Consider the following 17,982-nt stretch of genomic DNA (forward strand, 5'->3'; position numbering starts at 1 on the left):
CCCTCTTACTGAGACCCCTTGTATTGCTCCATGGTGTGCTTTCTCCCTTGTTGTAATGGACAATAAACTCAACTTGTTCAAATATAGATGTATTCCTGGTGGTTTTTAGCTGGTGGATACTGACACTACTAATCAAGGAGCCCACATTGCATGTAATTGTCTTGTCTCCTTAGTACTCTCCAATCTGTGATAATTCATTAATTTTTCTTTGTCTTTCACAGTCAGTTGCAGGATATCCCTCAATTTGTCTGATGTTATCTCATGATTCAGTTGAGGTTCTGTAGTTTGGGAAAGAGTACCACAGAAGATGCTGTGCCTTTCTCGGTGCATGATATAAGAGGGTACACAATGGCTATATGATTTATCTCTGTTGATGTTGACCTTGATCATTTGGTTAAGGTCATGTCTGCCAGGTTTCTTCATCATAAAGTTACTATTTTTCCCTTCATAATTAGTAAGTATCTTGTTGCAAGATAACTTTGAGACTATACAAATGTCCTGTTTCTCATGATTTCATCTACTAGTTTTAGCTCCCATTGATGATTTTTGCCTGCAACGATTATTGCTATGTTGTTTGCCAACTGGTGATTTTTCATTCCCATCATTCCATCTACATTTATTAATTAGGATTTTACTGTAGGAAGAGCTCTTGCCCCCCTCATTTATTTACTTATTCAGTTATTTTTTTATGTCAGGATGATCTCATAAGAATTTATATTATTCTGTGGGTTATAACACATTACTATCATTGTTTATTTTGTAGCTCAAAATGTTCCACATTTGGCTATTATGAGTCTCTTCAAATTGGCTCCCATGTCCTTTCGACATGCTTCCAAAGTTTTTTGAACACTTCTTTCCTGGCAACACAAGATTACTCCGGGCTCATCTAGTACTTTCTCTATCCCAGTCTGAGAATCAGCCCTTTTCCCGAAGAGTTCTGGTTACTTTTACTGGAGAAACCAAGACCTGAGCACTAGGTACTAAGGTGTCACTGCTTGTAGGCCCGCTCAGAGACAGAGCTAGGAATATATTTCTATATATGCACATCTATTTCTATATCTATCTGTATATACCTCAAAGATCCTGAGTGCAGAGTGATACCTTCAATTCTAGTCGAATACCACAGGATTCAATTTTGTTTTCCCTCTTTCTTTACTTGTAATTTCTTTCTCAAACAATGAGAGAAGCCCCTCTCTCATTATCCATAATATATTTATTTACTTACTTGCCCAACACTTAAAGTGGTTTTGGAATTGCTAACCCAGATTCTCATGGGGAAAATATTTATTAACTAGAGCACAATTTTTGTCTATGTTTTTTTTTTAATTGAGGTGAAATTCACATGACATAAAATTATCCATTTTAGTGTATGTACAGTCCTTTTTGTCTTTAGCCTTATACTACATAGTCAAAATGCTTCCTTTTCAAGTTACTTTAGTTAGTTCTTCAGTGTAGTTATTTATTTGTAATCCAGTTAGATCCATTTGTTGTTGTTTGTATTTCATTTTAGTTTGACCCATGTCCTGGTTGATCTTAATTATTTATTTGTGGGTATGTGAGACATTCTTATGATTCTAAGAGTCAAATTCATACAAAAAATTATACTCAGACAAGTGTCAGTTACTCCTCATCCCTACTATGCCATTTCTATCCCTCCTTTCTTTCCACCTGTTCTCACTCATCCCCTATAAATAATCAATCTTAATGAGCTTCTGGTTTATTGCCCCCCTTTCTCTTCCTCTCTCATATGTATATGTATATATATAATATGTTTATATATATAATATATAATATATATTATAATAGACCTTATATATAATATATAAACATATATGTATGTATATGTATATACATATGTATATCATCACAAGTGAGCAGATGCATAAATGTTTCCTTATATTGCCTTCTTTCTTACATGAAAGGTAGCATCCTATAGATACCCTCATGTGCTTTGCTCTTTTTTTCTTACCTAGCAGTATATCCCGCAAATCATTCCATATCAGTTCATAGAGATCTTCCTCATTCATTTGTAGAGCTGTACAGAACTCCATTGTGTGGATGTATCACAGTTTATTCAACCACTATCCCATGTTTAGGTATTTAGATTGTTCCTAGCATTTACAGTTGCAAACAATGCTTCAATAAATAACTTTGATGCACTGACTTTTTCAAGAGGGACTAGCACAAGATCTGAAGTCAGACATTTCTGCTTCCAGAGCCACTGCTTCCTCTGCATTGCCATACTGCCTCTACAGTCACAGTCTAGGTCTGAGACTATGCCCTAGTCACCATAGTGGAACATGGGTGTTCCCCTCCTTGTCTGCTTCTCCATTTGGTGGGGCACTTGAACTGGTTGCCCAGTTACCCTTTGCTGGCCAAGTCCTCTAAGTTGACTTCTTGAAGGGTCATTATATCTGCAAATTCAAGGACTCCTGCCTAGGTGTCGACTCTCCTACATAGCTCACAACCATAACTTTTCTTAAGAATGCCATAAAGAATTGTGGGTAGGCCAGAGTATAGCTGTGTGTGCATGAGCCCAGATGTGCCAATATATGTGGATAATAGGCCCAAAATGTGCAGAAAAGCTACATCACCACCAAAAGGCAGTGAACATGAAGTTTTCAATGGGCCAAGATGGCTTTCTCATTTCCCTACAATACTGAGTGCAGATGGACTTCCCAAGGCCCCCAACACTACCTGCTTGAGGAAGATTCTCTCTTAACCTGATGGAGAGCCAGGCTGGGGAGGCAAGTGTAGTGACTGCCCAGCTGCCATTCATGATCAACCCAGAGTCTAGATTACAGGAGGAAAGAACATGGCCCAAGTCAGACTGTCTAGCAGCCTGTGGTATCCTGGTGCTTCCTCTGGGCTGCAGTAGTGCTTTAAGGCAGGCATCAGGGTCCCTCTCAAGAGACGACAGCACTTACCTTGGCTGGGTGAGGTCTCTTTCTGCCAGGTGACCCTCTGCTCTTTCCCTACATTTGCCTTCAAATACAGAATGTTCATATGTGCCAAGCTCTTGAGGGACATTGTACTGTTTAAACAGGACAATAACGCCAAGAAGATTAAGCGTTTTCTTCCCATTTTATTGATGAGGAAAGTGAGGCTCAGAGAGGTTCAACAACTTGCCAAAGGTTACACAGTAGCCAACAGAGTCATAATTTGAAACCAAGTCTGTCTGATTCCAGGACTCTAGATCTTTCAAAGAAAAACACATACATACAAATCCAACAAAGTATCTTAACTCTGGAGAAAAACATTCAGGCTCATAGAATCACTTAGAAGCAGAAGTCAGATGCTATAGGGGAAGACCAGCAAAGCAGGAAACCTAAAAATTGTTACTTTGAGCAAATCACTTGAACCCGTTTCCTCATTTGAAAAGTAGGACTTGTCCCCAGTGCTGCTGTTATGCTTGCCTGGTAGCTGCAGCTGGTGGGGTCTGTTCTCATAGTTCAGTTCCTTTGCCATGGTGGTTAAATATATATCACCTCTGGTCCCACACCTACTTCCCTTGAGTGTAGAGGTCAAGTTAGATCCCAGTAAATTCCAAGAACACTCTATGCAGAGGTTAAGGTATATTAGTATTCTCAGGCACCTAGGGCCAGCTACATGGATATGCAATATATGCAGTCCCACAGGATCTGTGCTTAGTTTAATGCTCTGCTGTCCTCGTCTTGCAATTCTTAATAACAGGAGGCCCCAATGTTCATTTTGCCCTAGCCCCACAAATTATGTAGCCAGTCTTGCGGACAAAAAGACAGTGGCTGGCAAAACTCAGAAAAATACTCTAATGTGTCCAATCAGATTCCAGGGGACTGAGAATATGCTGTGAAAAATTCTGGTTGAAGCCTCTTGAGTGTTGACTCACCTGTCTCCTGGTTGTTGAGGGTAAAGAGCTGTTTTCAAGGAAGTGGTTGTGTTGTGTATATGACCAGCATGGTGTCTTAGCCTATTTGGGCTACTAGAACAAAATACCACAAACTGGTTGGCTTATAAGCAACACACATTTATTTCTCACAGTTCTGGAGGCTGGGAAGTCCAAGATGAAGGCACTGGCAGATTCAGAGTCTGATAAGGGCCCATTTCTTGGTTCATAGCCTGCACCTTCTCAATGTGTCCTCACGTGGAAGAAGGGGCCAGAGAGCTCTCTGGGACCTCTTTTATAAAAGCACTAATCCCATTCATCAGAGCTCCACCCTCATGAGCTAATTATCTCCTTAAGGTCTCATCTCCTAATACCTTCACCTTAAGGGTTAGGATTTCAATATATTAATTTGGGGATGACACATTTAGTGTATAGCACATGGTATGTGGAAAACAGCAAGCAAAAAGGGCTTAAGAAGGCGATCATTATTCTTAGCAAGAATATTTTCCGAGCACCTGTCTGTGCCCAGCCCTGTGCCAGCTGCTTTGGGAACACAACCCCACCCCTACTCCCTGCCCAATGCTATCACCATCCTCAGGGATCTCCCAGTTTGATGGAAAGGTAGGACACAGATCTCTCTGGGATTGACCTCAAACGGGACACCGACCTATGGTTCAGGGGTACAGAGTTGGAGTTCAGAAAAGATTCTGGAGGTTGCACTGTTAGGAAAAGATTTCTGTCAAGGTAAGAACTCAGACAGGGTTTTAAATGATGCACAGGATTTAGCAAGTGGAGGAATGGAACCATCCAAGCCTCAGCCCTGAGTATAGATGCTAACACACTCCTTCATGTCGGGTCTGGCTTTTTAATCCATCATAACAGACTGGAGTTGGAGAACACTGCAGGTTAGGTTCTCTGGAAGCAGACACTAAAATAGAATTTGAGGTGTGTATTCATTTCCTGTGGCTACTATAACAAATTACTTCAAAGTGTGTGACTTGAAACAATAGGCATTTATCCTCTCACAGTTCTGAAGGCCAGAAGTCTAAAATCAGTTTCACTGGGCTGACAACAAAGTTTTGGGAAGGGTGGTCAATCCTCACTCTCCCAACCAGGCCAGAAGGCAACTGTCTCAGACTCTCAGGTAGCCTAAGCCTGTTCTTCCAGAAGCTTGTGCCTGTCAACCTCATTCTCATGGCTGCCCTGGGGATAATGCCTGGAGCAGTCAAAAGGCAAATCCCACAGGCAACCTAGTGCACCTTAGTATAGGATTTTTTCTTGGCCCAGCTTTAAATGTGAATGAAAGGACCAGAATTGCATAGGTCATGGTGAGAGTCACAGGCTGAAGGAGGAGGCACCAGGAGTGCGGACTGGTAGTAGGAGTTCTGGAACTATCCCAGAAAGTCACTCTTCCTCCCTGGACCTCAGTTTTCCCATCTGCAACATGAAGCTTAAGCCAGGCATTTTTAAAAGAGAGGCCAATCGAGAGGCCCCTGGGGTAGAAGTCCCTGGCAGGGAGGCTGGGCAAAGGTCCAAAGAGCCCCTGACTAATGTTTGAGAAGCTAGAGCAAGAATATACATGAAGGCCCATATACCATGTGGCTAAATTTTTAAAAGGTATATGTCCAACTAACATACTGTTGAATAAAATATATTCTTTTGGCTAACCTTGAAAAAATTTATAATGACCTGTAAGACCACATTTGAATGAAAATTCTTGGACTCCTTAAAGTCCTGCGTTGGAGGCCACAGTACGGAGAAAGCTGTCCTGGTCCTGGCTATGGCTGCAATGAGAATGTCTACTCAGAGTCCTCCTGCTCCAGGGTGCAGAATTGGCTAAGTGCCCCTTGCTGAATTTTGAAATCCGTCTTTGTGTTTGGGCTGAGGCCATGCTTCCTATGGGCTTTTCCTTACAGCAGGGGTATAGGGCTGCCCATTCTTGGGAGACTTGGGCCTCATCTGATGGCTGGCTTTGGCTTAAGGACACCCTGAAAGTCTTGCTGAAGCTTTCTTTTATTGTGCAAACAGGACCTTCTTTCTGTCCTTCAGGTTCAGACTTCCACAGGACCTTCTTTCTGTCCTTCAGCTCCGCCTGCTGCCTCTCTCAGCTGTCTCTGGCTCCCTCTTTCTTTCCTCCCACACAAGCATCTTTGTTAATACAATCCTTGCCCGTTTCATCCTGTCTTGACACCTGCTTTTCCAAGGACCCTGATGAATATTGACCCCCAGCCTACCCCGCTGACTCCTTCCCACACAGAAGGTGCTTCACTTGCACATGTATGGGGCCCCAGGCATCCAGGGCATGGTTCTGTCTGTGTGTGTCCTTGGCCTGCAGTCTTCTTACCCTGGGATGATGTGGTTATTGTGGCAGAAGGACTAGTGCAGGGGCATAGGGAGCACTAAGGAGGATTTCTTGTCTGTTTAAAGTGCTACTTGCAGTGGGCCTCACCTTCCCAAAACCTTCCCTTCACTCCAGCCTCTTGACCTCCATGGTTCTGTTTCATTCACCCTGCCTGTGCACAGTTCTGGAACATACCTTATAACCACCTGGGCTGGGGGAAAGAAGTATATGTCTCTGGCCCTTCCAATCTGTGCCTTCTTTCACTAACTCGGGAGTCTGGTGGAGAACAGAGGAAACTGGGGCTCACAGTTTGAGTGAGTGTCCACTACTCCTGGGCTCTTCCACGATGGCCCAGTCAGCGGGGCAATCATACCATGTTGCGCAACTGCCTTCTGGTCGTTGGAACATTCCTTAGTCCCTGGGAAATGAATGTGAATTTTTTCTAATGTCTAAAATGGATCTGCTTCTTTCAACCTTGCAACAATTTCACCTGGGACTGGAGAGTCAAGGATGTTGTCCCTGGAGCCAAGGCTCCAGTCCCTCAGAACTTATCATTATACTTGCAGTCTGGGTAGCGGTAGGCAAATCTGGGGTCACAGGTTCTCAGGAGTCTCAAGATGTCCTTCAGTTGGCTGGCAGCCCCAAGGACTTCGGGGTCTGGGCGGATTCCCTCCCCACACTGAGCGAGGAGGACATCTATCCGCTCCTGCACCAGGGAGGGGAACTTCCCCTGGAGAAGTCGAGGCAGCACCTGCTGACACACCAGTACCAGGCTCTGCTTTTCAGGGATGGTGTCACAAGAGGGCAGTTTGGCTTGGCAATCAGCAACCAGGCAGCTAAAGATGTCTTTATTCTCTCCTGCCATGGTGGATGCTTGACTGCCTAGAAGAGAAGTAGGAAATGTTGCACACCTTACAACCTGTTTTCCTTGGGAGAGGTGCCACTAATTAGAATTGCTGGGCAAAGTGGTTTAGTCTCCTAGCATCTCCAAGAGATTTAGGGTTGAGGGACACCATGGCCCCTGCTGAGAACAACATGGGAAGAACTCTCTTTGCTACAATAGGATGAGGCCTGGGCATAGAAATTGCACTTATCTCTAGCAGAAGTTGGGCTTACAATTGTAGGGCTCACCTCCATATTGTGATTTTTCCATTCTTATTACTGAATCAGGGAACTAAGAAAATTAATAGGACAACTTTCACTTGCCTTTTCTAAATACAAAGTTGGGAGAAAGCACAGGTAATCCATAATATGCATTCAGTGGGTTGTCATGGGACTCGATGTTCAGTGTTTACATATCCCGAATATTTGGCAATCAGCCTCATTTCTGCTAGTAAAGGCAAACCAGGAAATGAGTAAGTGTGATTTAATTGGTCTATCTTCATAGGGCCTTCTCATATAAAGAATCCTCTGTCCTATTATTGGGCTCAGAACATTTGGTCACCGTTAAAGACTGGGATGCTCAAAGGGCTCTAGAACCCCAGATGACTGTGCACACAGTGAGAAACATGATTCACTCATATAACTCATGTGGCGCCATGCTTTTAAATTTCAAACTTTATAAAAAGCAAAGGTGCCAGAATGGATTGCAAACTGTACAAATGAATCAGCCAGATAGTTAAGTTTCAGATAAAGGCTGAAAACAATTGATGAGAAAGGTGCTGAGGGGGAGATGGATATAGGAGTGGTATATGTGAGAAGGGACAGGTCAGGTCCTCAGGCCACAGAGACCGAATTGGACTACAGCAGTGCCTTTGAGGCCCAGCCACGATGTAAAATACCCTCCATGGACAAGGTCAATGTTACTTCCCATTTGGAGGTAAAGTTGGAGCAGAGATGCTAAAGGGGGAGAGGGTCATTTGACACGAACTTGGGCTGCTCTCACCATGACACACGGAGACTGTAAAAGCCCAGTGGTGCTATTCTCTGTCATCCCAACAAGCTCCTGTCACCCTGACATCCCCTCTGACAGCTGCTCAGCCAGGCCCATGCTGGGTACCTTCCTGCTTGTCGATGACGCCCAGAGCACTGGCATCCCTGATGAACAGATGCCCGTTGTTAAAGATGCCAAACATGGTGGCATCCACATGGGTAAAGTAGAGGAAGTAGTTCAAATCGTTGCTTCTCAGAGACTCCAGGACCCCAAGGAGCTGGTAGGCTAGGTCGGCTGTCTGGTCTGGGGGGGCACCATAGAATTCCTGCAGTAGGCTGGTGCTGGTGCTGACCAGGAATCGGCCACAGGAGCCCAGATACTTGGGCAGCGGCCACCCCTCAGCGCCAGGGAAGATCTGTCAAGCAGGGAAGAAGAGGAGGTATTAGAGGAATGAAGAGAAAAAACTCTGCAGAGACAGCTCCCTTGCTACCTCCATCCCTGCCCCCCACCCCACGTTTCTCAGTGCAGGCACACAGAAAGATCAGCTTCAAACAGGCACCCTCCTTCTCAAAACATGTCAGCAAAGTGTCCCTCAAATTTTTCTATATCTCTTGGAACAAAGCAACACTCCCTCTGTCCCCTACTCCCGTTTTTAGATGAAGAGATTCAGAAAAGGAAGCTCTTATTTCCATGTAGTGGATGCATTTCCACAGAGTGTCCCCAGGTGAGATATGAGAATGTTAAGGCACTTGCCAGGGTTTAGAAAAGATTCAGATTCAAGGGAATATATTTATTTTAAGAGTTATATAGTTGAAAAAAATATGACTAGTATTTGAGATTTCACAGATATCACTGCATAGGAAGAGGCCGAGGAGAGAAAAATAGGGCCAACTTAAGGCCTATTGAGGAAAAATATTCTTCAAAATAACAGTATAGGCACCAGGTTCTGTGATAGGCCAAAAATCGTGAAGGCTCCCCTTGGGTGACACAAGTTTTGGGAACCACTGCGCAAGCCCAGAGTTTCTCTCTTCTATCCTCTCTCCAGTCTTGTTGACCAGTTTATCCTCAGGCTCTAGTGCACTCTCATTTATTTGACCATTCCCATGTTGTTGGTCATTTAGATTACTTGCAGTCTACAGCCAGGCCACCCTGAACAAGCCCTATCCCGTCTGATCTCAGAAGCTAAGCGGGGTCGGGCCTGGTTAGTATTTGGATGGGAGACCACCTAGGAAGATCAGGTGCTGTAGGCATAAAAAATAAAATAAAAAATAAGGGATTGTAAGCTGACAAGGTCCTTTCACTCTGTGAGGTCAACCAAGGGTTGCCTCATAAAAAAAAAAAAAAAATGTTACTTGCAGTTTATTTTCTCCTTTCCAACCACAGCCCCAGGGTACATCTGGAGGAGGAGGGGTCATTCTTTGGCTATTTCCCTACCTCCTTGGCTTGCTCAAATCTTACTGATCTTTGAGGCACAGATCAGAGTTGCCCTTCACAGAGCCCTTCCAGGCTGCAGTGATGGTGGCTGTTATCTCCATCTCATCCCTCTGGCTCCCACATGTCTTTCCTCTACAGCAACCACAGCGCTTTCTCCAGCAGAAGCCAAAGTGTATTTACTGAGTGCCACGAAGGCACTAACATGGTTTGGTGGCCCCAAGGCGTGCAGTAAATGGGAAAAGAGCTCAACCCAGGGCTGCCCCTTTCAGAGTCTAAAGTGAACTCCTTCCCTGGAGGGGCTTTCTGGGGTCTCTGTGTACCTGTAGGAAGATGGGATGCGCGTTGACAGCCAGTGTGTAGAGCAGACGCAACTTGTCGCGATCCGTGAAGTGGTCCATGAAGATGCTACCGGCATCGGCCACCTCTGCATAGCGCCGGACCACGCGGTCCAGGAGTCGCTGTGACGGGCAGAGCAGAAGAGGGCTGGACAGGCCCTGCAAGGGAGGGTGAAAGAGACCGCAAAGGGTGCTGACCACTCATGTCACCTGCAAGACAGGGCTCTGGCAGGCCCTGATGGTGGGGGACACTTTGGGGTGAAGGGGTTCTGGGGAGGAAAGGTCCCAGTAGAGCTGGGCTTAGCGCTACTGGGGGGCAGCGTGGGAGGGGGACGGAAAAGATCATCGAGGTGGGGAGGAGGGCAAAACACCCCTGGGGGGTGGGGCAGGAGGGAGCCAAGCAGGTTACCTGGGAGGGGGCAGCAGTGAGGGGCGAGGAGGACCCAGGAGCAGAGGAGAAGGGCTTGAGCTGTCCTGGGGATAGAGGATGAGGGCACTGAGAAGGCAAGATACTCCCAGCAGGCAGGCAGATGGAATCTTGGCGTGCCTGTACCCACCCATCTTAGGGCCCCCACCCTGCCCTTCCACACAGATCTTATCTCAGGCTGAGTTAATGAGTTAGGGCCCCTTGCAATTGGCCTTTTGGATCCCTTCCAGCATTTCAATAAGATGTCACCACAGTTATGATGGTGTTGCTTTGTTCTTCTTGGGATAAAATTGAGAGATAAGGACCTAGACTTTCTTTCCATGACCTAGTCCTCTCTTACATCTTTCTCCTCACACTGATGAAAGAAAAGAAACATAGTTAAGAACAGGGCCCTGGGGCCCAGTCTGCCAGAACGCAACCCTGGCTCCACATGTACCAGCTAGCTGTGTGACCTTGGACAAGTTACTTAGTCTTCCTGTACCTTTGATTCTAAAGTGAGTATACCAGTAATAGCACCCTAAGAGGGCATGAGGATCAAATAAGTTGATAGATATAAAATACTAGAACAGAGTCCAGTGAGCAGTAAGCACTCAATAAATGCTATCTGCTCTCAGTAAATTAAAAAATTTAAATTCCAAGCACAGAGAATAGTGATGATAGCCAATGATAGCAATGATAACAAGAGTCAGACTTTGTGAGTGAGAACAGGGCTTTCAAGTTCAAAGAGCCTGGCTTTGAAGATCAAAATTAAAGCCTGAAAGTTCCAGGGCAGAATGTGTATCCACAGTGTGTCTGTATACTGTGTTTACAGGTGGTCTGCCTAGGGGAGTCTCTGGCTGAATGAGCCATTGTGTTAGGTGGCTAAGGACAGTCTCCAGAGCCCTGAGCACCCTAGTGTGGGGCAAGGACAGCAGACTGGAGTCTTCAATCTTCCCAGTGGGAACCCAGGAGGGTGAGAAGAACTTCGGGGGCCTTGAGATTGGAGCTTGGAGTTTGGAGAAGGCCTGGACAGGTCAATAGGGTAGGATGTCCAACCATCCTGGTTTGCTTGAAACTGAGAGTTTCCTGGGATGTGGAGCTCTCAGTGCTAAAAGTAGAAAACTGAGATGCTTGGTCACACTACCACAGGGCCACATCTGGACCATGGCTTTGGGCAGAGTATGCTCCTGCTCCTAGATGAGGACCAGAGCAGACTGGCAGAGAGAGGCCAGTGTGGATGTTTGTTAAACTACCACGACCTGGGCACCAGATGACCTCCTGGACTCCCCAGGGAAGGAGGGAGGCTGGTTGGAATTCTAAAGTGACTGGACATGCTGGATTGTGACCAAGGTTGCCTGACAGTGTGTAGATGATGCTTTCTAATCCCCAGAGGAGTGGGGACACAAGAGGTCAACTCAAAGAGAGAAAATTAAGAAAATTTCACACATACCTAAAAAATTCCAGTTTTATGCCTCTGTTAGTGTCCAATTCATGTGTTATCCATCCTTTGGAAATGTTTATCGATGAGAGGAGAGCTAGACAATGAGCTGGGTATTTCACATGCTCATTTAATCCTCTTGCGAGCCCCCACAAAGTAGGTACTGTTATGAGCCTCATTTTGCAACTGAGGAATTAGAAGTTTTCAAAGTGTCGGTAAAGGTTGAAGGGTTGGATTTATGATTTGAACCTGCTATGGCCTGCATGTTTGTATCCCTCCCAAAATTCACATGTTGAAACCCTAATCCCCATTGTGATAGTATTTGGAGATGGAACCTTTGAGAGGTAACTAGGTCATGAAGGTGGAGCCCTCATGATGGGACCAGTGCCCATATAAGAGACATAAACAGCTTATTTTCTCTCTATGCTTTCCACCATGTGAAGATACTATTAGAAGACAGCCATCTGCACACTTGAAATAGAGCCTTCGCTAGGAACCAAATTGGCTGGCACTTTGATATTGGACTTCCCAGCCTCCAGAACTGTGAGAAATAAATTTCTGTTGTTTAAGCCACCCAGCCCATGTTATTCTGTTATAGCAGCTTGAGACAGAACCCAATTTGTTAGATTTTAATATCCATGCCCTTTCCCCTGTAATACATCCTGTCTTGCCCCCAGCCCCACATGCTACCCAGGTGGAGACTATAGAAGATGACTTGAAACTATGAGATGCTCTCTTTGCTTCTGATTGTCTTCCCTACACAGCCTGAAATTCCATCATATTGATAACCAATGGTGGTAATGGAGGTAAGTTATTTCTTCTTCTCTTTCAAGAGCCAACCCTTAAATTAAAATACCTCTGGGAGAGGTAGGATGCTAATTGACCATAACAACAACCATATAATCTGTAATAATTACTGTTTAGTATACAACAGGAACTATTCAAAACTCCTTAAAGGTAATATATTCTTTCATTTACTCCTCACAAGAATCCAATGAGGTAGGTACTATTATTGTTCCCAATTTACAGATGGCAATATTGAGATTTAGAGAAATAGTGAGTTGCCCCAAGTCACACATACCTAGTATTTGTACCAAGACAGTACACCAGGTGAGAAGTAGGTGGAGACAGGCAGGAGGACTTGCATTCTTATCTTTACTAGAGATGTAACTGCACAGTTAGCTGAGATCAGGGCACCCATACATTCATTCACTCACCAATGTTTATATGTACCAAGGACCAGAGTGTATTCTGGGCACTGAAGATACAAAGGGGAACTAAGCAAGCTCTGTTCTCCCAAGGCCTGTTGGATGGGAAAGATCATCAAATGCCTAGCAGTTACAGTGTGGTGCAAGGAGAACCATGACTGGGGTGAAGTCAGGGAGCCATGAGCCCATTATAACTTTTATAGGCCTCAGTACTTTTGCCTTCATGGGCCCCTTCCTCCATAAAAAATATTTAAAATTATATTTTGCAACTACATTGGTATGAAAACACATATATTACTAATACTATATATTTAAACATTTTCCTAGACCTAAAAGTTTAGTTTTTTTCCTTCTAATTTTAAAATAAATCAAAACATTTTCATGGGTCCCTCAAAGGCTTGTTGGAAGACAGTAGAGTGAACCTGCAAAGAAAGTGGGAGGAGATTTTATACAAAGGGAGCAGTACATGCAAAAATCTTGAGATGAGAGAGAGTATGCTGGAAACTACAAGTAGGTAAGTACTCCTTGAAGGCAGAGTATCAATAGTGAGAGCGGACACAGAAGTTCAGATAGGAGGAACATTGGAGTCATTTTAAGGAATTTTTAACAAGGGAGTGATATGCTCAGATGTACATTTAGGAAAACACTTCTTGGTGCAGTGTGGAGAATAAATTCAAAGGAATGTAGCCAAGACTGCTAGTTACTTACCCTTGGATTTTAGTGAGGTATATGGCTGCCTAGAATAAAGATTCCATTCTCAGCTTCCATTGCAGCTAGATGTGGTAATGTGACTAGGTATTGGTCCATGAGATATAAGTAGAAATTTCTGGGAGGGGTCCTTAAAGGGAGAGGATGTATTCTTTTTCACTCCTTCCTTCCTAGCTGGAATGTGGAAGTGATGGCTGATGTATGGGCAGCCATCTTAGACCAGGGTGTGTTAAGGGTTATGGAGCAGCAGAATGAAAGTAGCCAGGATTCCTGACAATCACGGAGGCAGTATATAAGTCCTGGATGGCTATGTGTCAGTTTCTTTTATGTAAAAAAGGAGTATATTTTGACCTTGTTTAAGTACAATGTTATTTGAATTTTTGTCACATGCAACTGAACCTAATCCTAAATGTCACAGGAGGAAAAGCATAGGCAGGAATTTTAGTTAGGATGATCCAATGGTTCAGGCATGAGATGACAGAATGAAAAAATTTGAAGATATTTTTGATAGTAGAATTTACAACTCTTGGAGGTGGGCTGAATAGGGGAGGGGAGCAAAGAAAAAGGAGACATCAGAGACAGTACCCAACATAAGGATGGACATCAGAAATATCATTTGCTGAATTGGTTTTAAAACATATTTATAAACTCTTTGACACTTGTGCCATCAAGGGGTGGAGCCTAATTCCCTCCTCTGGCTTCAGTGTACTCCCTCCTAGTGACTAGAAGGTTTACAGTTGTGAGGCTGCATGACTTCTGAGCCTCAACCATAAAAGATGATAGAACTTCTGCCTGGCTCTCTCTTGTACCCAGCCACCATGCTGTAAGGAAGTTCAGGCCACACCGAGAGAAACCAAAATCTCTGGCTCTCACCCCAGCTGAGTGCCTAGGTGACAGCCAGTTCCAACTTGCCAGCCACATGACTGAGCCATCTTGGAAATAGCTCCTCTGGTTCCCTATTGAAACACCTAATGCCTCTTGGAGGCTGGCGAGCCTACCCCACCAAGCCTTGCCCAAATTGCATATTCATGAGCAAAATCAATGAGAGTGGCCACTAAGTTCTGAAGTGGTTTGTTATACAGCAATAAACAACAATATATTTGCTGAGAAGGTTCTGGGCCACCTCTAGAACTATAGCTGGAAAAGTCTTTTAAACCACCTTGTACCCCAACCTCCCTTTATGGTAGAGGCAGCCTCTTCCTAAGGACCCACTCACAGAGTGGGGTTCCATATGCTTCTGTTTGCTGTGCACTGGCCAAGTACAAGCCCACAATTATATTGGCCAATGGCAAACACAATTGGGAAACCAAAGATTTTCAATTAAATAATGATTCATTTAAAAACCAAAGGCAGAGGCAGCAAAAAACCCTGAGCTAAACAATGTGGGAATCCTTTACTTGCATGGCTACCAGTGAAGGGATGCAAATTTCAGGAATTTTGGAAAGGAAACATGGTGGAGAGAGAAGACCCCTGATCTCTCCCCTTGAAACAATAATAAGCTGAACATCTAAAACTCAACAAAAAACACTCAAAATGCACACGAGCACATCTGAGCATGGGATCTGCGAATAAGAGCTACCACAAGTCACAATCCTGAGTGTCGAGCGGTAGACTGGGAGAAATAAAGAAACTGCCTGTCACAGCTGCAGGAATTCCTTGCAGAGGGAGGGGAAGGGGAGAAGATGCGACAACTTCCCTGAACACTGCTGCTTGGGAGAGTTTGTGAGTTTCACACAGCCAGAGGTAGGGCCCAGTTATCAGGGCAGAAAGCAGAAAAAAAAAAACCAGTTGATTTTTACTGGCCGCAGTTGCAAAACTGAGGCTGAGCCGCAGCCCCCAATCTCCAGCCCAGAGGGATCCTCCCCACATACCTTCCATCACTGATCACCACGAAACCCCAAGGGAATCTGAGCAAATGCTACCAAAACTGTTGCTAATACTGACAGGGACTGAAACTGACAGTAGCGAGTGTGATTAAATATCTATCAGAAAATAAAAAGACATTTTTAAGGCTTTATATAAAGCAGAGATCCAAGAGGCTTAGACACCACTTACTGGAAACCAAAAGAAAAGCATATTCCTTGCCCCAGGCTAAAGAGCGACCTTTATATAATAAATCTTCTTTCGGGAAAAAAAGCAGAATACATTTCCATTAATGCCCAGGCAGAGAAATAGTCCATTAAACACCATGAACAACCAAGGTGACAAGGCACCTCAGAAAGAAAGAGAAAAGTCTCCAGAAAATAAGCTTACAGACATAGAAATATGCAACATAAATGACAGAGAATTTGGGATGGTACTTCAGAAAAAACTCAGTGAGTTCCAAAACGAGTCATAGCAACAATTTCAGGAATTGCAAAAACAGCTAGATGAGCAGAGCAAGGAGATTGAAACCCTCAAAAAGAACCAAATAGAACTTCTGGAAATAAACAACACACTGCAAGAGCTGGAAAATGAAATAACAAGCTTGAGAAATAGAGTCAACCTAATGGAGGAAAGGATCAGTGATATTGAAGACAGAAATCTAAAAATAAATCAGAAGGAAGGAGAGAAACCGAAGAATGAAAGAGCTATTCAAGAAGTAGCTGATGACATCAGGAGAGGAAACATAAGAATAATAGGCATTCATGAAGGCAAGGAAAAAAAGCAGGGACTAGAAAGCATTTTCAGACAAATAGTTGACGAGAATTTCCCAAATCAAGGAAATGAGCTGGAGCTTGGAATTCAAGAAGTCAACAGAACACCCAATTATCTCAACCCCAAAAGGCCTTCACCAAGACACATTGTATTAAAGTTATCAAAATCAGAATAACAAAGATAGAATTTTCAAGGCACCTAGGGAGAATAAAACAGTAACTTATGAAGATAAACCCATTAGATTATCCTCTCAGTGCAAACCTTATGAGCCAGAAAGCATTGGAATCGAATATTTAAACAATTAAGTGAAAGGAACTACCAGCCAAGAATAATGTATCTAGATAAGGTCTCCTTTAGATATGAAAGAGAAATTAAGACCTTTCCAGACATACAAAAATTGAGGGAATTCTCCACTACGAGGCCTGTACTACAGGAGATACTGAAAGGGGTGAGCCCAACTAAAACAAAGTGACAAAAAAAGAAAGAAAACATAATTAGGAATAAAGTGACTATCAGGCAAATAGAAGCAGAGGAGTGCAACCCTTCCTAAGAACAAGGCATTATAAGCTTAAATAATAAGAAGAGAATTGTTATAGCATGATACTAATGAACATTCAGCATACATAGGGACAAACTGAGGTAACGATGACTGAAAGGCCCTCACCAAAACACATTGTATTAAAATTATCAAAAATCAAAGACAGAGACAGAATTCTCAGGGCAGCCAGGGAGAAGAAAATGGTACTTATAAAGAAAAACCCATTAGATAGTCATTGGACTTCTTGGTGCAGACCATACAAGCCCAAAAAGAATGGAATCAAATATTTCACTATTAAGCAAAAGGAACTACCAGCCTAGAATAATGTATCCAGCTAAGCTCTCCTTTAGATTTGAAGAAGAAATTAAGATCTTTCCAGACATACAAAAATTGAGGGAATTCTCCACTATGAGGCCTACATTACATGAAATACTAAAAGGGGTCAGCTCACTAAAAGCAAAAATGACAAAAAAATACATAATTAGGAGTAAAGTAACTATCAGGCAAATAGAAGCAGAGGAGTGCAACCCTTACTAAGAACAGGGTGTTATAAACTTAAAAAATAAGAAGAGAATTGTTATAACAAGATAGTAATGAACGTTCAGCATACATAGAGTCAAATCGAGATAACAATGACTGAAAAAGGGAGGATTCAAATTCACAAATCCACAAAGGGGAATGGAGATAAGGCACACACAGAAGAAAATGAAAAACCGTATATATATATATATATACACATACATCACACACACACACACACACACACACACACACACACACACACACACACACAACACACACACACACATATCCTGTACCTATTCTTAACAGTGACCACATAAAAATCCAGAACTGACATACATAAGACAAGAAGAACCAGAGGCAAAACACACAAAGTCAACCAAAATGAAGGAAAGAGAAACACAAAGACAAGGAAGCAATGGAAACACCAAGCTACCAGAAAGCAAAAGACCAAACGCTATAAGAAGACCTTATTTCAATAATCACCCTAAATGAAAATGGAGTGAATTCACCAATAAAAAGGCACAGAGTTACAGAATGGATCAAAAAAACAAAACTCAACCACATGCTGCTTCCAGGAGACACATCTGAGCTTCAAAGACAAATACAGACTCAAAGTGAAAGGGTGGAAAATGATATTTCAAGCAAATGGCATTCAGAGAAAAACGGGAGTAGCG

At 43.5% G+C, this 17,982-nt stretch overlaps 1 protein-coding gene and 1 pseudogene across 1 annotated transcript in view; one reads left to right on the plus strand and one right to left on the minus strand.

The window, feature by feature from the left end:
• Window positions 1-5,895: 5,895 nt before the first annotated feature.
• The window catches only part of DIPK2B (divergent protein kinase domain 2B), a 48,425-nt gene continuing 36,338 nt past the window's right edge, over window positions 5,896-17,982 (minus strand). The window contains 3 exon segments of the mRNA XM_039851557.1: window positions 5,896-7,088; window positions 8,206-8,494; window positions 9,834-10,007. Of these exon segments, the coding sequence (XP_039707491.1) occupies window positions 6,748-7,088; window positions 8,206-8,494; window positions 9,834-10,007 (804 nt within the window). The 3' untranslated portion in view covers window positions 5,896-6,747.
• LOC120593695 (uncharacterized) lies at window positions 9,211-9,329 on the plus strand (annotated as a pseudogene).

The sequence above is a fragment of the Pteropus medius genome, unplaced genomic scaffold (assembly GCF_902729225.1).
Source record: "Pteropus medius unplaced genomic scaffold, Ma_sr-lr_union100, whole genome shotgun sequence".
In the NCBI taxonomy this organism is placed as follows: domain Eukaryota; kingdom Metazoa; phylum Chordata; class Mammalia; order Chiroptera; family Pteropodidae; genus Pteropus; species Pteropus medius.